General features: G+C 41.0%; 1 protein-coding gene across 4 annotated transcripts in view; it reads right to left on the bottom strand.

Annotated features, from left to right (window-relative positions):
* Positions 1-22,182, bottom strand: part of abcc1 (ATP-binding cassette, sub-family C (CFTR/MRP), member 1) — a 137,840-nt gene that overhangs the window by 53,580 nt on the left and 62,078 nt on the right. For all 4 annotated transcript variants that reach the window (XM_059654197.1, XM_059654195.1, XM_059654196.1 and 1 more), the window contains 6 exons: positions 18,958-19,019; positions 16,035-16,166; positions 15,680-15,904; positions 7,342-7,519; positions 6,421-6,582; positions 1,217-1,309 (listed from right to left, as the gene is read on the bottom strand). In XM_059654197.1, coding sequence (XP_059510180.1) covers positions 1,217-1,309; positions 6,421-6,582; positions 7,342-7,519; positions 15,680-15,904; positions 16,035-16,166; positions 18,958-19,019 — 852 coding nt within the window. The remainder of the gene's footprint in view (positions 1-1,216; positions 1,310-6,420; positions 6,583-7,341; positions 7,520-15,679; positions 15,905-16,034; positions 16,167-18,957; positions 19,020-22,182) is intronic.

Raw genomic sequence — 22,182 nt, 5'->3', positions numbered from 1 at the left:
ATGTCTTCTCAGAGAAGAAATTTTCCAAATTTTACATATATTAAACTTTTAATAATTTGAAGAATCCTCATGGTATCACTCAAATGTCTTGGGCCTAAAGCATGACTCTGATGTTTTATTGTCAATCTGGTCTAAGCCTCAAGGCCACTACTTCAGATTAGCAAATCTGAGCAATCGTAGTTATGTGTAAACTCTAAGGTCAGAGGGGCATAGCAATTATGTTAATATTTCAGGGTCTGTGTCAATAACCAGCTTGCGGCTTTTCCAAACTGCACCCTTAACAGTGTAACAGAGAGGTGCAGAATGCAAGAGTTTCTTCATACACCTGGCCTTCAGTGATTCGTATTCCTGAGCTCTTGTTGTGCTAAAGATTTATCAAAGTACTTGTTTTGCAAGGAAATTAGAAATGCAGTAAGAATGTAAAACATATACACAACATCAGCTCTTCCCAAAAAGCAAACAGCTCGAGATTCCATGACATGATCAGCTTCAAATGAGGATAATGCATGGTGACACACTCAGATCGTTTACAATATAATCAAAGTTAAAAACCTGAAGCCCAAGATGAAGTTAGCATCCCATCTGAAATGCATATTAATGCTAGCGTGGTAAAAATGTGACATTCCTGTAATGGGAGTTTGCTTTTCTGGTACATGGGAGAGAAAACACAATGGGACATCAAGCTATGCTGCATTTGACTTGGTTAAATAAAACATTTTCTCAGAAGACTTTGCAGAGGTCAGAGGGAGAGATCATTTTGGGAGGTCAGAAGGCTCTTTAAAGAAGATAGGACATTTGCTGTCCAGTATATTTAAGGTTAATGTTAGATTTTTCAATTAACTTGTCACACTTTGTGGAATGCAAGAGTTATAATTATATTACCAAGGCAAACTGAAAAGCTAGTAACATAGATAAATGTGACAAAATTCAAGAGGAAAGTTCACTAACCCGGAATAAAAGCAAAAAAAAAAACAACCCTGGAAATACCAAGCAAGTCTACAGCATTTGTGGGAGAAACAAAAAAACTGTTTTGTTTTTCCTTCCCCTCCCCACTCCCAAGCCCATCCCCTCAACGTCTTCCTCTGGTTTAAAACTTAAGTTCCTATCTCTGTTCAAGTCTGATGAATTCATATTGACTGGTTCCTCTCCACATCTGTTAAAAAGACCTGCTGAGTACTTCCAACATCCAAGGTATTTTGCAACTGCATCACTGTACCTGGAAGTTTTTCGTTTTCATTGCGATCACACCATTTACTGGGACAAGAAGAATCATAACTGCCACACCTGCTAGCACAGAAGGCCCCAGATTCTGAAGTGCAAAAACATTAAAATTATCAGAATATTTACATAACTTAAAAAATCTTGCATTATACTCCACAATGAAAATCACAACACTGATTTTGAAATCGATATTTGCATCATTTGGCAAAACATGAAGATTTTATTTTGAAATAACAACTGATATTTGAAAGAAAGAGACCTCAGCTGAAGTCCCTAAACGGCATCAGAACTTCATTCCTTCCAGCATATGTTAAGCTAATTCAAATCTTCTTTTCTAGAAATTAATACATTATAAAATATTTCCCCAAAACACACAGGTAGAACTTCTGGGATTACACAAACATTTTTATCAAACTTGATTTGAAAAACACTATGGATGAAGTGATGAGTCTTTGAAACCTGATTTTTCTGTAAGGTACAAGAAAACCCTTGTACAAGGATTCCTTGCATAATTCTACTACAGTTTTCAGGTCAGTTTGGCAAACACTGTACACCAGGAATGAAGTTGGACTTCAGAGATCATCAGTTCTAGGAATGTCATTCCCAGAAGAAATGGAAGTGCAGGAGTGCTTAAACTGTAACTATTGATCCAATCCAGTTACTGAGACAGACAATTAAGATATAGATAAACAGTAGTAAATTGACTACTCAGTCTTATAGCTCCTTTGCCCCCAATGTTACAGGTGCTCCCTTTTTATTTGCTCAAACTAATAGACACATGTTCTTCTTTAACATTAAAAAGGACATTAACAAACTTAATGCAATTATTCAGACATTAACCTCTCAACCTCCTCATTAGAATGGATGAATACTACCTTTAAATTTATCCACATACAGAAAACAGGACAAACATGCCTTCAACGCTTCCCCCTTCAGTTTCAGTTTCAGTTTCAATAAATCACGGTTCACTGCTTCCCTCCAGAGGCTCCATAATAACAACTCCAAATCTAGGTCTAGACCCAAAGCATCAGCTTTCCTGATCCTCTGATGCTGCTTGGCCAGCTCTACACCTTGTTATCCCAAATCTCATTATCTCCCCACTTCATTTCTCCCTGCATACCAGCCAACATCTTCCTCTCCTTGACTGCACAATAAGTAGTTTATCTCAGGACTCCTTCCTCACTTAACAGTCTACGCACTTGCTTCCCATGCAACATTGTGTTCATGCACCTTGTAGTTAGAATTGCACAATTGAAAAGAAACTGTCATCACAATTCAGCACCCAGCACTGCAATGATTGTCTAAAATCTAATCGTGGAGAAGCTATACTTATTTTCATTTTCCATTTCAGTAACCACTCACCAACCTTCAACCTTTTGTTTGGCATGATAAACAATGGCCAATAATTATGGCACCAACAAGACAAGGGAGTGTCAGCTCAGCCTATGATCCTGACTGAGCTTTTTTTGCTTTTTATTCATAGGATGAGGGCAGAGGGCATCACTGTCTAGGACAGCATTTACAGCCCTCTGGGATGGGCAATAAAGAATCAACCACATCACTGTTGGCCTGGAATCACATGTAGGCCAGGCCAAGAAAGGATGGCAGATTTGCTTCCCTAAAAAGGGAATTTGTGAACCAAATGGGCTTTTCCAACAATTGACATGGATGTATGGTCATTAGGCTCCACAATTCAATACTTTTATTGAATTCAAATTCCATCATCCATAATGGTGGAATTCAAATGGGTCCCTAGAACATTAGCTGGGTTTCTGGATTAACAGTCCAGCAATAACATGATCGACTCCCTGTCAGGTGAAGGACCCTCTAAAGGTAATCTTTAGCCTTCAAGAATTTCAAAGCTGGTAACAAAGATCTCTAACAACTATTAATAATAGTCCTCACCATCCACAGTATGTCCACGTGCACAAATACAAAATATCATGATCAAATGTCACAAATTAAACATGCAGGACCAGCTCGTGGTAAAGAAGGCAAATGTTGTATGTTAATCTTCAGAGTGAGAGGATTCAGTTACAGGGGCAGAGATGCCTGGCTGCAATTGTACAGGGTCTTGCCGAGACCACACCTGGAATATTATGTGCAGTTTTGGTCTCCTTCTGTCAGGGAAGATATTCTTTCTATGGACAAAGACAGCAAAGTTTTACCAGGCTAGTTGCTGGGATAGTAGGACTGACGTATCAGATTAGGTTGAATCAAGTAGACTATATTCACTAGAGTTTAGAAGAATTGGGGTGGGGAAAGAGACCCTTAATCGAGACCTATAAAATTCCAAGAGAATCAGGCATGGTAGACAACGATCAGTGAGTCCAGAACCAGAGGTCACAGTCTAACGATATGGGGGAAAAATCAATCATTCAGGACCGAGTGGAGTAGAAATGCTTTCACCCAGAAAACGGTGAGCCTGTGGAATTTTCTACTGCAAAAAGCAGCTGAAGCCAAAACACAAACAGTTCAAGGAGTTGGATATAGCACTTGGGGCTAAAGGGTTACAAAGATAAAAGGGAAAAACGCAGGAGCAGACTGACGAGTTGGTGGGTCAGCCATGATCACAATGAATGGCACAGCAGGCCGGAAGGGCAGAATGGCCTGCTCTTATTTGCTACGCATGTTTCTACATCCACCCTAAGTAATTGCCACTAAAATAAGATTGCCTAATGCCTACTATTTTAAATTTGGTGTTCTCACCTCCTTAGTGCAAAAACCTGATCATAAATTTCACAGTATTTGTTAAGAACATGACAGATTGCCTGTATTCAGTACACACCTGAAATTTCTCATCATCTGTTAAGACTTAACTGCAAGTCAGGCAGTTTGAAATCAGCTGTTTCTCACAATTTGAGAATTAGGAGTAGACCATTCAGGCCCTCGCATGTGTCCTGACATTCTTCAAAAAATCACAGCTGATCTGCCTCATGCCCCAACTCTTCCTTTGTGCCTGTTCCTCGTGGACCTCAACTCCCTGATATTTCAAAAATCTAACTACCTCTTTCAATATTTTCAGTGATCCAGCCTCCACATTCCTCTAGGGCAGAAAATTCAAGACATTCACTATCGACAGAGAAAAATTTTTTTGCATTTCAGGTTTACTTTGTCTCCTAGTGGAAACAACTTAACACCTTGCCTGTCAAGCCCCCCTCAGAACCTTGAAAGTTTCAGTAAGATTCATTCTTCTAAACTCTGTTGAATAAATGCCTATCTTGTTTGACTGTTCTTAATAACTCAGCCCCTTCACCCCAGCATATTATCCTCAAATCTCTTTTAAAACTGTCTCCAATGCCAGTACATCACTTAAGTGTGAAATGACTACTAACTTCCCCATTATTTAGCCAGTCTAATGTGTTATTTGCTTGCAAGTGGCCAAATGGTCAAGTCTCCTCTGGTAGGAATTGACAGCTATTCAGAACAACCACAGATGATACGAGTACAACTAAACAAATGAAAAAAAACATTCATCCAATCCATGCCTTCTACAAATGCGTAGCCTCCCATCAGCATTTCAACTCCTTTCCCCCTCTGTCTCTCCACATAATTCTGAACAGACCCAGCCCATCCTAAGAAGAGCAAACCTGCTCCTCTGATGCTACTTGGCCTACTGTGTTCATCCAGCTCTACACCTTGTTATCTCTTAACCACAGAATAAACTCTTTTGGAGGAAACACCATCATGTACACCATCATTCCGAAGAACCAGCACAGACATTAGCTCTGCAGCTGGTACAGGGCAGGATCTGCAAGTGGCTCGTAGAAGTACAAGCAGCAAAAAAGTCACCAAAGGACAAAGTCCTTTCCATGGCCTTCAGGAGGCGCATAAAGGGTAGTCCAGCAATGACAAACCAACTGCTTATTTCACAGTATCGTGAGAGATATTGGAAGTCACGGTGGCTCAGTGGTTAGCATTGCTACCTCATAGTGCCAAGGACCTGGATTCAATTCCGCCCTCAGGTGACTGTCTGTGTCAAGTTTGCACATTCTCCGTGTCTGCAAGGGTTTCCTCCAGGTTGCACTGACACCATCTCCAGGTACTCCAATTTCCTCCCACAGTCCAAAGATATGCAGGTAGGGAGGCTAGCCGTTCTAAATTGACCATAGAGTTCAGGGATATGTAGATTAGGTGCGTTATGCGAGATGCTCCGAGGGTCGGCGGAGACTTGTGGGGCTGAAGGGTCGGTTTCCACAGTGTAGGGATTCTATATGATGAAGTCCTAACAAGGAGTTTCACCACCATGGGTGAAGGTATTAAGGCTTTTGTAGCTCGCCTGAATGATGTTATCTCACTTGGAATCAGCACATTGCAGTCTACCTTAATGGCAGCATAGCTATTGTCAGGGGCTCTGCTGTCATGTCCTTATAACAGGGGTCTACATTCATAAATGCAGCTCTGTTAGTAACCCAAAAGGCTTGTGCACATTTTATTGTGCACACATTGTGCTTGGCTTTAGAAAGTCAGACCTTGGAGGCTAGTGGAGAAAGTGAATAGGGATTTTGAAGGATTGATTCATCATCTTCCGTAGCTGGCTGCCCCATAACAAGGAAGATGTATGAATTGCGTCATTGCACTAGTATTTCAGAGGGGCAAGACACCAACTTTGCTGCAGCACCTAATCCTGAAAGTATATCTTTAAAAAGTGAAGAGAGAAGAGATAAACCTACAGCAGTCGTCGTCATATTTTATATCTGCCTCCAAACGGAAGAGAAGATGCAGTCAGTTGAAGTTTGCAAAGTTATTTCCATCATAATTTTTAACCACTCATTTTTTTAAAAGAGTGTTCATTTTAAAAATGTTAACAGCGCCAATTAAAATTGAATTCCTTGAAAACTTTAACTGACCCAGCATCTTCTCTTCTATCAATCTTGCTAGACAAAAGCATTAATAAACATGAATCAAAGACAAATAAATGAAATTTTGGGGCAGATGCGTCATGACCTAGTTCAGCGGTAGGAAAGGCTCAAGGGACTCAAATGACCCAGTCCCATTCAAATTCAGAAGTGTTGAAGCAGGCTGGTATGAAGCCCTTTGAGCTGTACTTCAATAACAGTGAGTGATTCTGAAAAGTGAAGCTAGTAAAAGACAAAAATAGAAACTTTAAATCGATCTAAAAATATATAAAACAACCCCAGTAAATATTGTTTTAACAAATAACTGTCCAGAGGACAGAAGGGACACTAAATTAATTACCTGCCACAGGAAATACATAGCCAGGATCACCTGCAGTGGTGCAGACCAGATCATGTTTAAGTAAGTTATCAAATCCATAAACTTTTGTGCATCCACAGACATCAAATTTACAATTTCCCCAACTGTGGATGTCTTCCTTGCTGCATTGGAAATTACCAGTGCCTTTTACAGAAAACAAAAAAAGGGATTACTCAAAAAAAAAATTCCTGCAGTGATACAAAAGACGATTTGATACGTACAATAAAATGTAAATAAATCTGTTTAAACAGTGATCTGAACTAAATTGTTCAACCAGTTAAAGCTTTACAACAATTATTCCTATAAGTGTAGCAACTATTTTGCAGAAGTAAACAGATTCAACTAAAAAGGTAATCAGCAGATTTTTATTTTCCCCCTCGGATAGAATTTCTCTACTTAAAAGAAACTCACTTTGGCTGGGAGGCATGATAAACATAGGGTTTAAACACATTTTTACATTACTCCCATTGTAATTTTTAAAGTACTCATTTCAAAAACAGTTAACTGCACCAATTAACATTGAATTCCTTGTAAGAAAAATAACAACCGAAATAAGAGCATTACACATAAAGATGTAGTGCTAAAGAAAATAAAGTTCAATATAATCTTAGAACATAATTTTTCATAGCAAAACGGAAAATGAGCATCAATTTACCATATTTAGGAAAATATCCATGACCCTAATAATTAAAAGTGACCAACTTACTTATCTTACATTGCAATACTTAACAGAACTACAGATTCCCTACTCAGAGAACAGCTGTCTCATCATGGATTAATAAATTTTGCCAGTAGTTAACATCTCCACCTTATTCCATTAAAATAAACATCAAAAAGGACCATGGCATGATTTATTTTTCACACTTCTTGTGACCTAAACAAAGTAGCATAATAAACCTGTACCTTTCTATAAACTGCTCCGATAATGGCAGTTTTTAGTCTCATTCCAGTGACAAAGCAAATTTGGAAGTACTGATGAAGGAACAGAGTCTGGATAAATGCACATAAAAATAGTAGCACAACATAAAAGTAGCCGTGCCAGCCTGGAGCCTTGTCGTTATTGATAAACTGCAAAAGCAACCTATTAAAAAAGGGGGAAAAAAAATGTGATTAAATGCCAGGGGTTATTATCCAGTTTCACAGTAATAGAACATAGAACATCGAACATAGAACAGTACAGCACAGACCAGGCCCTTCAGCCCATGATGTTGTGCCGACCATTGATCCTCATGTATGCACCCTCAAATTTCTGTGACCATATGCATGTCCAGCAGTCTCTTAAATGACCCCAATGACCTTGCTTCCACAACTGCTGCTGGCAACGCATTCCATGCTCTCACAGCTCTGTGTAAAGAACCCACCTCTGACATCCCTTCTACACTTTCCTCCAACCAGCTTAAAACTATGACCCCTCGTGCTAGCCTTTTCTGCCTGTCAACTCTATCTATGCCTCTCATTATCTTGTATACCTCAATTAGGTCCCCTCTCCTCCTCCTTTTCTCCAATGAAAAGAGACCGAGCTCAGTCAACCTCTCTTCATAAGATAAGCCCTCCAGTCCAGGCAGCATCCTGGTAAACCTCCTCTGAACCCTCTCCAAAGCATCCACATCTTTCCTATAATAGGGTGACCAGAACTGGACGCAGTATTCCAAGTGCGGTCTAACCAAAGTTTTATAGAGCTGCAACAAGATCTCACGACTCTTAAACTCAATCCCCCTGTTAATGAAAGCCAAAACACCATATGCTTTCCGAACAACCCTGTCCACTTGGGTGGCCATTTTAAGGGATCTATGTATCTGCACACCAAGATCCCTCTGTTCCTCCACACTGCCAAGAATCCTATCCTTAATCCTGTACTCAGCTTTCAAATTCGACCTTCCAAAATGCATCACCTCGCACTTATCCAGGTTGAACTCCATCTGACACCTCTCAGCCCATCTCTGCATCCTGTCAACGTCCCGCTGCAGCCTACAACAGCCCTCTATACCGTCAACGACACCTCCAACCCTCGTGTCGTCTGCAAACTTGCTGACCCATCCTTCAATCCCCTCATCCAAGTCATTAATAAAAATTACAAACAGTAGAGGCCCAAGGACAGAGCCCTGTGGAACACCACTCACCACTGACTTCCAGGCAGAATATGTTCCTTCTACTACCACTCGCTGTCTTCTGTTGGCCAGCCAATTCTGTATCCAGACAGCTAAGTTCCCCTGTATCCCATTCCTCCTGACCTTCTGAATGAGCCTCCCGTGGGAACCTTATCAAATGCCTTACTGAAGTCCATATACACCACATCCACAGCTCGACCCTCATCAACTTTTCTAGTCACATCCTCAAAGAACTCAATAAGGTTTGTGAGGCATGACCTGCCCCTCACAAAGCCGTGTTGACTGCATTTAATCAAGCCATGCTCTTCCAGATGGTCATAACTCCTATCCCTCAGAATCCTTTCTAACACCTTGCAGACGACAGACGTGAGACTTGGTCTGTAATTGCCAGGGATTTCCCTATTTCCTTTCTTGAAGAGAGGAATTACATTTGCCTCTCTCCAGTCCTCAGGTACGATTCCAATGGAGAGCGAGGATGCAAAGATCCTCGCGAGTGACGAAGCAATTGCATTTCTCGTTTCCCAAAGCAGCCGAGGACAAATCTGGTCCGGGCCTGGCGACTTGTCAATCTTAATGTTTGACAAAATTTTCAGCACATCAGCTTCTTCTATCTCTATCCATTCCAGTATGCACACCTGCTCTTCAAAGGTTTCATTCACTACAAAAGTTCGTTTCTTTCGTAAAGACAGAAGCAAAAAACTCATTTAGGGCTTCCCCTACCTCCTCAGACTCCACACACAAGTTCCCTATGCTATCCCTGATCGGCCCTACTCTTTCTTTGACCATTCTCTTATTCCTCACCTAAGTGTAAAATGCCTTTGTGTTCTCCCTAATCCGTTCTGCCAAGCCTTTCTTGTGCCCCCTCCTGGCTCTCCTCAGGCCATTTTTGAGCTCCTTCCTCACCTGCCTGTAATCCTCTAGAGCTGAACTTGACCCTAGCTTCCTCCACCTTATGTAAGCTACCTTCTTCCTTTTCACAAGAAGCTCCACCGCTCTTGTCATCCAAGGTTTCTTTATCTTACCCCTTCTTGCCTGTCTCAGAGGGACATATTTATTCATCACTCGCAACAACTGTTCCTTAAACAGTCTCCACATGTCTATAGTGCCTTTACCATGGAACAACTGCTCCCAGTCCATGCTTCCTAACTCATGCCTAATCGCATCATAGTTTCCTCTTCCACAATTAAATATCCTCCCATTTTGCCTAATCCTCTCCTTCTCCATAGCTATGTAGAATGTGAGGCAGTTATGGTCACTATCACCAAAATGCTCTCCCACCACAAGATCTGATACCTCCCCCGGCTCCTTTCCGAGCACCAGGTCTAGAATGGCCTCTCCCCTCGTCGGCCTGTCAACGCACTGAGTTAGGAAACCCTCCTGAACACACCTTACAAAAGCAGCTCCATTCAAATCTTCTGCTCGAAGGAGGTTCCGATCAATATTGGGAAAGTTAAAGTCACCCATTACAACAACCCTACTACGTCCACAATTTTCCAAAATCTGCCGACCTATGCTTTCTCCAATCTCCCTGCTGCTATTGGGGGGCCTGTAGTAAACCCCTAACGAGGTGACTGCTCCCTTGCTGTTCCTAATTTCCACCCATACTGACTCAGTAGGCAGATCTTCCTCGACAAAGGAAGCTTCTGTAGCTGTGATACCCTCTCTGATTAGTAGTGCTACTCCCCCTCCTCTTTTCCCCCCCTACCTATTCTTTTTAAATGTTCTAAACCCTGGAACATCCAGCAACCATTCCTGCCCCTGAGAAACCCATGTCTCTGTCATGGCCACAACATCATAGCACCAGGTACTGATCCATGCCCTAAGTTCATCACTTTTATTCCTGATACTCCTTGCGTTAAAGCAAACACACTTTAACTGATCCCTTGGTTCCTTCCCAAGAAAATCCTTCCCACTAGCTGGTCTACCTCTTGCTACTGCCTCGCCTGCATCAACTCTCACCTCCGGTATACAGCTCAGGTTCCCACCCCCCTGCCATACTAGTTTAAACCCTCTCGAACTACTCGAACAAACCTTCCACCCAGGACATTGGTCCCCTTCCAGTTCAGATGCAACCCGTCCTTCTTGTACAGGTCCCACCTTCCCCAGAAGGCATCCCAAATTATCTACATATCTGAAGCCCTCCCTCCTACACCAGCTGCACAGCCACGTGTTAAGCTGCACCCGCTCCCTGTTCCTCGCCTCGCTATTGCGTGGCACCGGTAGTAAACCAGAGAACACTACTCTGTTCGTCCTGCTTTGCAGCTTCCATCCTAACTCCCTGAAATCACTTTTTATATCCTCAATCCTTTTTTTGGCTATATCATTAGTGCCAATATGTAACACGATTTCTGGCTGTTCGCCCTCCCCTTTTAAAACGTTATACACCCAATCAGCGACATCCCAGACCCTGGCACCAGGGAGGCAACATACCTTCCGGGAATCCCGATCCTGGCCACAAAATCTCCTGTCGATTCCCCTAATTATCGAGTCCCCTACCACGAGTACTTTTCTATTCTGCCCCCTTCCCTTCTTTGCCACAGTGTCAGGCTCAGTGCCAGAGAACTGACTACTATGGCTTTCCTCTGGTAGGTCCTCCCCCCCCCCAGCAGTATCCAAAACGGTATACTTATTGCCGAGGGGAATGCCCACAGGGGATCTCTGCACTGCCTGTCCCCTTTCCTCCCCCTAACTGTAACCCATCTATCCTCGTCCTGAGCCTTAGGAGTGACCAACTCCCGATAACTCCTCTCAATTACCCCTCTGCCTCCCGAATGATCCGTAGTTCATCCAGCTCAGTATAATATTACATTTTGCCACTGAGTAATGAGGCTTAATTTAAAACAATTATGAATGGCACTGAATTAGAAGAGCCAAATTTCAACTAAAAATATTGTAGTGGTGAAGAACAGAAGCACAAAAGAAAGGATTAATTGCAGTTTATACTACTTGGATCACAGAACAACAACAGAAGATACTCAAGTTAGTTACTATCTACCTTCCTTGGAAACGTTGCCATCCACTTCCAGGCAACACTGACTGAAAAAAGAATGTGATTGTGGGTATCAGTGATAACGGGAACTGCAGATGCTGGAGAATCCAAGATAACAAAGTGTGGAGCTGGATGAACACAGCAGGACCAGCAGCCTGATTGTGGGTATGTTGTTTCATGCCAGGCCAAGCTCCAATTCCTTTTCTACATCACGTCTACTCATTTCCACCTGCACAACAACGTTCCTCATGACCCTATCTCAACTTAGCAGCCAAAATTCATTACCTGGGCTTCTGTCACAGCCAGAATCCAATACTTCAACATCCCCCTTTCTAATTTCCCCAGCACCTGCAGTGCACATCTTCAAATCAAGAACAGTGCTACTGTTATCGAGATAGGATATGACACACTAATGCTGTGCTTGCTAATTTAGTGGTTCCCTGTGCCCTGACAGATCAAATTCAAAACTGTTATAAAAACAGAAGTTGCTGGGAAAAACTCAGCCGGTCTGGCTGCAGCCATGGAGAGAGAAACAGAGTTAACGTTTCAGGATCGGAGACCCCTCTTCAGAACTATTTTTTCAAAACAATTATCTTTCTTTTAAAATACTTTTTCAGCTGTGCGTTTCCCTAAAATTTTGGTCTCCTCCACACTTCTATTTGACACATTGCGTTCTTGGAAGTTTTGTTTTCTCCATCTTCCATCTTTTAGCACATCATTGGTGTCAGAGCCTTTAAGTACCTGAGCACTATTTTTTGAAACTCCTTTCCTTAGTCACTTTGTCTCTCTACTCCTTTATTTTTCCTTAAAGATGTTCTCAGATTCCATCTTTTTTGTCCTCGCATTCACTCACTTCTCTAAACTGTTTTTTGTAATCGGCTGGGATTGATCTAACCTTGTTATTCCTTTGTAAAGTACATTGAGTAATATTGTATATTAAAAGCAATACGTTAAGTTATTCACATCAGTCGGAACTTAAACATGTTGTTTGAGTGCATGAGCAGGGTAGACAAGCTTGAAACACAAGATGAATCCCACTTATTCTCCTTGTCACATTTTAGCTGAATCAGACATCTGTGGTAGTTTTTAGTATGTATTGCAGTTTTCTCCTACACGTGAAGACATTTGTGATATTGGAACCACCACCACAATTCTCACATTGTTATGGTGGCTCAGTGGTTAGCACTGCTGCCTAACAGCACCAGGGACCTGGGTTCAATTCCACCCTTGGGTGGCTGTCTGTGTGGAGTTTGCACATTCTCCCTGTGACTGCATGGGTTTCCTCCCACATTTCAAAGTGCGCAGGTTAGGGTGAATTGGCCATGGGAAATGCAGGGTTACAAGGAGATGGTAGGGAGTGTGTGTCTGGGTGAGATACTCATCAACGAAAAATCCCTACAATGTGGAAGTCTATGATCCATAGGGAGAAATGGAAACAAACAAACTGAAAACAAAAAGAGGCTCACAGATTTCAGTTCAAAATTTTGAACACCCAACGTGTCAATCATTCTAACTCCGACTGGTACCAACCTTTACTAAAGCTAAAAAGCAACCAAAGCATTTCAGTTCATCAGTGAAATTATGAGAACAGAGTTGTGAGAAGAAAATTATATTGGAATTTTCAGACTAACTCGTTAGACAGTGAAGACCGAATCACTGAATATAGGGCACTTGGATTTGCAAGCAGTGTTAGGTGTGACACAGAAGATTTTACACAAAAGTAGGGCCAATGGCAGACAGCAACATGAGTATGGACAGAGGATTTGTTAGGGGTGTCAAAGAGAGTAAGAATTGATGGACATTAATGGGTTTGACATGCTGTCACCAGCTATGAGCAGAGGTTATACCTCATCTACTTACAATCCACATTAATGATTTGCTGAGTCTCTATGTTTGCCAATTTATAGGCCCAGGTTCAAGTCCCATATGCTCCAGGGGTGTGTCATAAAATCCCTGAACAGGCTAATTTAAAATATCTGTATTATTATGTGGAAAAGCATGTGAAGAGAAAGATACCAAGGAGCTACAGTTGGATAAAAGCAGGTTGGATGATTAGGCAAGAGCTTGCTTACAATGTGGCATGTAAGCATGATCTCCACTTGATAGGAAACGTTCGCATTTAGAAAGAGGTTGTGATCTAGTATTAATATTTTATAGTTAATATAAGTAAGAAGTAATTCAGAAGACAAACAGTATGTTACCTTTCAATACAGAGTGATTAGAGTACAGGTGCAGAGGATGGCACTAGTGAAGTCACATCAGTGGAAGTGTGTGTAAATTTGATGTCCTTACCCAGGGGAAGGCATACCCGTCTTAGAGGGAGAACAACAAAAGTTTACTAGCTTGGCTCTTGGGTTGAGGAGTTGTCCAATGAGAAGTAAATCGGTGATATCATCACGCTGCTTCCCTCTCTCATCCAGCTTGGAAACATTTACCAATTTCACTTCCAATTTCAGTGCTCTCACCTGTTCCATCTCAAATACCTTCCTTCCATTCCTTGACATAGGCTGACCACCAATATCCACTACAAACCCACAAACTCCCACAGTTACTTTGACTGCACATCCTTACGCTCTGCTTCCTGTGAAAACTCTATTCCAGTCTCCCAGTTCCTCCATCTCTGTCACATCTGATTCAATGAAGCCAACTTTGACAAGGGAGCCTCCAAAGTGTCCACCTTCTTCCTCAACCAAGGATTCCTCAGCACCACAACTGACAGGGCCTTCAGCCGGGTCCAAATCATCTGCCCCATTTCAGCCCTTGTCCCCTCTCTTCCATCCCGTAACAGCGATAAATGGTCTCCCATTGACCTCACAGACATTCCACCAGCATCTACAGAGAATCAGTAGCCTCCATTTCCACCACCTCTAGCAGGATCCTACCACCAGAAACATTCTCCTCCCCTCCATTTTTCCACCTTCCACAGGGACAATTCTGTCCCAGACACCCTGGTGCATTCGTCCTTTACTTGCAACACTCTGTCACACTGCCCCATGACACCTTCTGCGGTTGCAGGAAAAGGTGAAACACCTGCCTGTTTAATTCCTCCCTACTCAGTTACCAAGGGCCCAAAGAACACCTTCTAGACGAAGCAACACTTTACCTGCACTTCACTCAATCAACGCTCACGCTGTGGCCTCCTCTACATTGGGGAAATGACTACTTCACAGACACCTCTGTCCTGTCCGCAAAAAAACCCCGAGCTTCCGGTTGCCCGTCACTTCAATACACCAACAGCGTTCGCTGGCCAACATTGCTGTGGCAGGCTCGCTGCAGTACTCCAGCTCAGTTCAGCACAAACTGGAGGAGCAGCACCTTATTTTCCACTTGGGGACCCTACAACGTTCTGGACTCAACAATCAAATTAACAACTTTTACGGTTTGAGGCACTTTCACCCATGTCTTTATCCCAACCCCCATACAACAGACTTTGTTACCACATGGTCTGCTATTACGTACTTTCTGCTGTTAGCTACTAATAGCTACTATTAGCAGTCATTCATTTTCCTAGGCTGATTATTATCCACTCTTGTGTCTGTGGAACCGTTCTTCTCTCTCTTTGGGCTCTATCCCCATCTATCGTTTACTCCTTACCTCCTCCACCTCACCCTATCTTCTGCATAAAAATACCAACTTTTTCCTCCCTATCATCTGTTCTAAGGAAGGGTCATTGGACCTGAAATGGAACGCTGGCTTAGTGGTTAGCACTGTTGCCTCACAGCACCAGGGATCTGGGCACACTTCCAGCCTCACGTGACTGCATGGAGTTTGCACATTCTCCCCCTGTGTGGGCTTCCCCCGGGTGCTCCGGTTTCCTCCCACATACCAAAGATGGCAGGTTAGACGGATTGGCTATGCTAAATTACCCAGTGATGTGCAGGCTCGGTGGATTAGCTGTGGGAAATTTGCAGGGATAAAGGAATGGCGTGGGGGTGGCTCTTCAGATGGTCAGTGAGGATTCAATGAGCCTAATGGCCTGTAGGAATTCTCTGAAACATTAATTCTGTTTTCTCTCCATAGGTGCTACCAGACCTGCTCAGCTTTTCCAATAATTTGCTTTAGTTTCTGATTTCTAGCATCCACAGTTCTTTCAGAATTTTAGTATAGACATCAATTTGCTTTGGTTAATTATTGGGCAACTTACTTCAGAATTTCAGGGCTCGCGAACATCAGTAAATCATGAATAATCTTATACAAAAAGCTGATCATAAAATATGGGCCAAAGGTTCTACACAATGCTTTCAGCAATGAAGGCTGCAAATTCTTTTTCTTCTTTAAAATCAGTACTTGTGTTTCACCAGGTTCCTCAGAACCCGTGGGCTCCTTTTTGGTTTTGTTCTTCTGAGGAGTGTATATCATTTCACTTTGTCTATTTCAAATGAAAACAAAAAATTTATTAAAACATTACTTGGCACATAAGAATTCCATTTACTGAAATAATAAAAAACTAAAATCATTTTAGTCATTAAAGACATTTATAAATCTTGTATACCCATTACCTGGTTTTCACAAAACATTCCTTCTCCCATTCTTCAACTAGATGTGGCACAATCATTTTCGATTTATCCTTCTTTTTTAAGGACCATAAATCATTTGGCTCCAACGGCCGTTTATATCCCAAAATAGTCATCCTGAAGGATGCGAGAAGCATGCATTAATGGGTCATCTTTTCTCCCAAAAAAAAAAGACAAAGAATCAAGAGTCATCAAGCACAAATTTCTAAGGATGCAAATACGTTGAACGAAAAATTAGAAAGTTGCAATTAAATTGACACAAAGTAATGACATATACAGCATTAAATTGATCAGTTGTGTAGTTTAAATAAAATGTCCTTTCAGCAGAAAGAGGAAATTAAATTCTGCAGTGTCTACAGTCTGAGGAATTGGATGATCAAGGCACAATTAAATTCATGTGTTACCATCAACATTATAACTTTCAATTCTTTACAACAAAGACCTTTCTGAAAGTAAAAACAATTTGAATAAGCTGAAAACACATTTGTTCATTGCTGAGTAAAGATTAGAAATCTACAAAAAAGTGTTATAATTTCTCTACAAGTAGAAATCTTCTTATTTTGAGCAAGAAGCAGATACAAGTTTTGCTGCCTTCAAAATATAGGAAATTGATTTATTAACGCATGTATCATTACAGACAAGTCAACTGACATTAGAAAATATATTTTGCTTGATTTAACACTAGATAATATTATTAAGCTAACACTGTCTGTCCAAAGGTTATAAAAACCTATGTGTACATCTTATTTCACAGCAACATTCCCTACACAACAATGTTATTGTGATGCCCAGTAACATCACGCTTTAAAAATTGCTGAGGGTGGACAGAAAAAAAAGGGCTGTATGGGACCCTCCAACGCTGCTGTGTGGGACCCTCCAACGCTGCTGTGTGGCTCCAGACACATGCAGCTTCGCAATGATGTTGATTGAGAATATTAACTAGTGCCTGAGAATGATTCTATGGAGATTAGAACGGAATGGGGCTGCAGCAGTTCAAGAAAGTGGCTTACAATCAATCACTTTTTCCCAGGCAATTAGGGTAGTCAATAAATGCTTGCCCAGCCAGCAAAGCCCACAGGCACTGAGTGACAAAGAAAAGGAGATTCCATCACCAAGTCATACGCTCTAAGGTGTCCTATGTACCCAAAACAAATACACCTCCTGATGGGCAGAAGATGGAATAGATGAGCTGCTTGTATTTGGTAGATAACCTTGTGTACTTATTAAAACTGTTCTTCTTGCCATTCCATAACTGTATAAAGACCATAAAATACAGCACATTATTCTTCTTTTAACGTGAAACTCTATTAGCTTCAATGTTAAATTTGTATTCAATAAATATACCTTCAAGTCAACTATAAACTAATTAGAACATAATGAAAAAAAATCCTCTCATCAGTTTAGACTCTTTGCCAGAAACATCAAGCATTAAATAAGTGAAGCGGTGCTGCTTAGTAGCATTGTGCCAGAAAAAAAATACACAACCAACCTGCAAAATAATTGTCTCGCTAACAGCATCATATGTTTGATCTACGTTCAATGCCCTTATAAACCTATTAGTTTGTTTGATCCTGGTGTACATTTGACCAGGTTCCCTCCTTGGATTCCTAAAACATTGTAGACTTCAAGTACTAACTCATATGTGCTTAAGATGACATTTTTCACCTCGTCACCTCTGATAGTGATGCTAATAACTCACTTTACCTACTAACATTGTTTGGATCAACAACACCCACATGGTCAACAGCCATTTCATTTGTTTAGCCAGTCTCTCAAATGAAATGAAAAAGGCTTCTCCGTCCTTCCTGTTGAACTTTGGCAATGCTTGGACATACTTAAACATATCCCCATCAGACCTTTGGATACAATGGGATTGCTCTCCATCACTATCCTCATCATTACTGTTATCTTTGACCTCAACGTCTGCCATTTTAAGTCTGCGTTGAATTTTTATTTCCAACCTCCAAAGTTTAAAACCTCTTCCTTTCTCTCTTCCATTATGTCCATCCTTTCCTTTACTTTTTCCTTCGCTTGCAATCATAATTCAAAATTTAGTTTCCTTTTCTCTCTCCTTTTGTTCTGCCAGGGCGATTCTTTCTTTTTCCTGTCATCTTCTAGTTGTCATCAACTAGTTGTCCCAGGATATTGATGCTTCAGGCGGGATAGAGAGGGAGGTAAAAAGGGGTGGAGGAGTTGCAGTGATGGTCAAAGACAATATCACAGCCGCACTGAAGGAGGGCCCCATGGTGGACTCAAGCAGTGACGCAATATGGGTAGAACTCAGAAATAGGAAGGATGCAGTAACAATGTTCGGGCTGTACTACAGGCCTCCCAACAGCGAGCGTGAGATAGAGGTACAAATATGTAAACTTTTCCTAGGATGGTGACGGCGAGCACGAGGGGGCATAGCTTTAAATTGAGGGGTGAAAGATATAGGACAGATGTCAGAGGTAGTTTCTTTACTCAGAGAGTAGTAAGGGAATGGAATGCTTTGCCTGCAACGGTAGTAGATTCGCCAACATTAGGTACATTTAAGTCGTCATTGGATAAGCATATGGACGTACATGGAATAGTGTAGGTTAGATTGGCTTGAGATCAGTATGACAGGTCGGCACAACATCGAGGGCCGAAGGGCCTGTACTGTGCTGTAATGTTCTATGTTCTAATGACTCATTTTTTGATCAATCAGGTTTCATTTCTTGATACAAATACAACATCAATCCATATTCATATAAAACCTTTTAAAATTGATCTCTAAAGAAAATTAACTTACTTTAAAGAAAACATCACCAAAATAGAAATGATTGATACTATAAAATAAAGCTCTATCAGGTCATCTTGTATTAATTTCAGGGCAAGTACCCCAGTATGAATACAGCAAGGTCAAACACTTCAGATTTCCACATACCCTGTAAACCACCAGAATGTTATCTTGGACAGGAACGAAGCACTTAGTTCAGGGCACTGATTCTGGATAAAGAAGTTTTATTAAAAGTTACTATCTTAACAAGAGAAATGAAAGATGAATTTAACTAAGCATTGAATACAAGAAATCTTTAAAATTCTTAAGAAAAAAAACACACATGGAAAGGCGCAGGCTTATAATATTGAAACAGTAAATTGTTAGCTTGAATTGAGTTAAACAATAAAATAGATGGATAGTATTTCAGTTGAACAGCAACAATTTGCAGAATTTATCTCCAATAGCAAATTGAAAGGATTTTTGAAGCGGCTGAAGGTATAATTTTATGTCAAGGCTAAGGGTACGAAATGGCTTGGTGATACTCAACAAGGAAAAAGCATGCTTCAGCAATTGAATGTTAACCAATCCAAACGGTATTAAATAATTTTGTTTGAGAACAACGAGCAGGAAAATGATTTTGATTGGTTTTTGGTTCTGAAATGTTCTCTCCAGTCTGACAACTATAGCAAATAGAAGATGGAAGAGTGTTCAAGAAGGTGGCCAATACATTTGACAATTGCAATTCAACAGAAACCAATTAAACCAGTTGCCTTTAAGAACACACTATTCGTCATTCATATCACATTTATCGTTTACCATTCATAAAAATATTTAGCGATTTCTTGTTATTTGCTGTATGAGGCAGCAAGTGCATCACAATTCAAACTTCGCCCTTCAGGTTATAAAGTCTGTTCCTGGGAGGAGTTAACCAGTTGCATGCTGGTTACTAAAGTGGTGAATGTTTTAACAGCAGTGATCTGAATTTAGCTTGAGCCTGATGTCTCTCAGAAGAAGCCATAATTCATGAAATAATGCAATAAACCTACTTACTGTTCATCAAAATTGGGCTCTTCCAAAGACTTTACAAGAGCAACCTTTTTCACATAGTATTAGTCTAAGCTACTGATGCTATCAAGAAGGATGGAACAGTAAAACTTCTCAGCCCCTCCTTGTGATCATAAACGATCTTTTAGAAACCGAAAGAGTTTCAGTGCCCTTCGTACTAAATTAGATTATTGCAGAGAAACATTGAATATCAGAAAGGATGGAGGTAGCAACTTTGAGTTCTAGGCTTTGTCCTTAAGATCTCGTGCTCCTCTTTTGCGAATTTTCATCCCAAACTTGCATCAAATCAAATCACACTTGGATCTGACTCTTCAGCCTTCATGAAATGGACAGTTCTACGTAGAATGCAACTTTCAAAACTTGGAGCTCAAGTCCTTTAAACATGCCAATATATTGTTTTGCGTGTTTTATTTGCTTTTCTGTATGACTTTCTCAAGAGCAAATATTGGCTCATAGTGACATCAAATGGTCTTTCAAAGAGGCTATATTCTGATCAATCATTTAACTTTTATCATTTTGGCTTAGTTATTTGTTCTGATAGAGTCAACACCAGGGGTTCAATATTTGCCACTGATAGGAGGGCTGATACCAAATGATATGTCTGTTTTCAAATCTGGCTATTTGATACTTGACGGATCTATTTAACAGGCATTTCCATCTGTGAAAGCTCCGATGATCCAATTCCAAAATTCAACAAAAAGATCTAGTACAAGAAACTGAAAGCTGCCTCAGGGTTGGAACTAGCACAGTTGCAGGAAATGGTCTGAAACATTTGCCTAGCTCTCACTTTCATATCATTGCAGAGGCCACAATAGCATACTCCATCTACAATATCAGATTAGAGATTTTCATGCACAGGGTCATGATTTCCCCAGAACCTAAAACACTCGGCGCAGCACCTACATTGTGTAGGATGCATTAAGTAAAAGCTAAACTTTGCTACAAACTGAAAATTCCAACTAGGAGTCTTGGAAGCTTTTTCCTTCACCTTTACATTAATGCATTCCACTGTGTACAAAATAAAATGTTTCCTCATATTGTCTCTGGTTCTTTTTACGAATTACCTTAAATCTCAAGCCCCTGGTCACTGGCCACACTGCTGGCGGTAGCACAGTGGCTCAACGGTTAGCGCTGCTGTCTCACAGCACCAGGGTCCTGGGTTCAATTCCACCCTCAGGCAACTGTCTGTCTGAGTGGATTTCACACATTCTCCCTGTACCTGCATGGGTCTCCTCCGATTTGTTCAACAGTCCAAAGATGTGCCAGTCAGGTGGTTTGGCCATGCTAAGTTGTCCGTAATATCCAGGGATGTGTAAGCTAACTGGGATATGTGGGGTTACAGGGGGAAAAAGGAAGGACATGGGTCTGGATGGGATACTCTGAGGGTTGGCATGGACTTGATGGGCTGAATGGCCTGCTTCTATGATGGATTTTATGATGGCTGAAGTCCTGCCTCCCTGGTACCATTCCCATAAATCTCCCCTCTCAACCCACCAATGCTTTGACATTCTTCCCAAAATTAGTCACCCATTTTCATCACACCACTCCTGCATACCAAACCACAGGTCTTTCACAGTTCATCATATCGTTCTTTTTCTTTATAACATTATTTTTCCATTAATAAAGCTGATGCTCACATGTTTTTCCTACACCATCTCAACCTGTGTCATCTTTAAATGATTTGCACTCAATGAGTCATTAATTTGTATGGCTGCTCTTTATTCTTCCTACTAACGTACACCTTCATACTTGTTACGTGATATCTAACACATGTGGCTGCCATTTTAACTGGTCCATGATCTCCTGAAGTCCATTGCTGTTCTCTGAATTACTGACAAAACAGTAATTCAGAGTTTAGAATTATGGACAGATTCTCGACAAATTTTACCCTTACATCCATCCCATAGTCACCCAGGATAAAATTTATCCCATCCATTCAAACTGACTTTTCTGCTAAAAGGATTGGCAACCTGTTAAACAGCCCTATTTATCTCTTTTTATCCTATTCAATATCACTATTTCCCTTTCTGTAATTGCTACATGAGGGCACCCTCAGAGTTTGTTTTTATTTGGCAAAAATTGTTGCCCTCTGCCTCCATGTGGTCTAATTTGGATCCTTGGCCCCCAATCTCCCACTATTTACACAAAAATGCTCACAGAACCAGCGCAGACATGGTGGGCTGAATGGCCTCCTTCTGCTCTGGAAAATTTTTGCATAATTGAAAGATTATTTGATGTCACATGCAAGATAAAATGCTTTTTGTTTCTTTAATCTTACTTGCTAATCTGTTCACATCTCGCTCCTTCCCACTTATTAGATCTCCT

The sequence above is a fragment of the Stegostoma tigrinum genome, chromosome 23 (assembly GCF_030684315.1).
Source record: "Stegostoma tigrinum isolate sSteTig4 chromosome 23, sSteTig4.hap1, whole genome shotgun sequence".
NCBI classification, from domain to species: Eukaryota; Metazoa; Chordata; class Chondrichthyes; order Orectolobiformes; family Stegostomatidae; genus Stegostoma; species Stegostoma tigrinum.
Note: the sequence above shows the minus strand (reverse complement) of the source record. Positions and strands in the feature narration are given on the sequence as shown.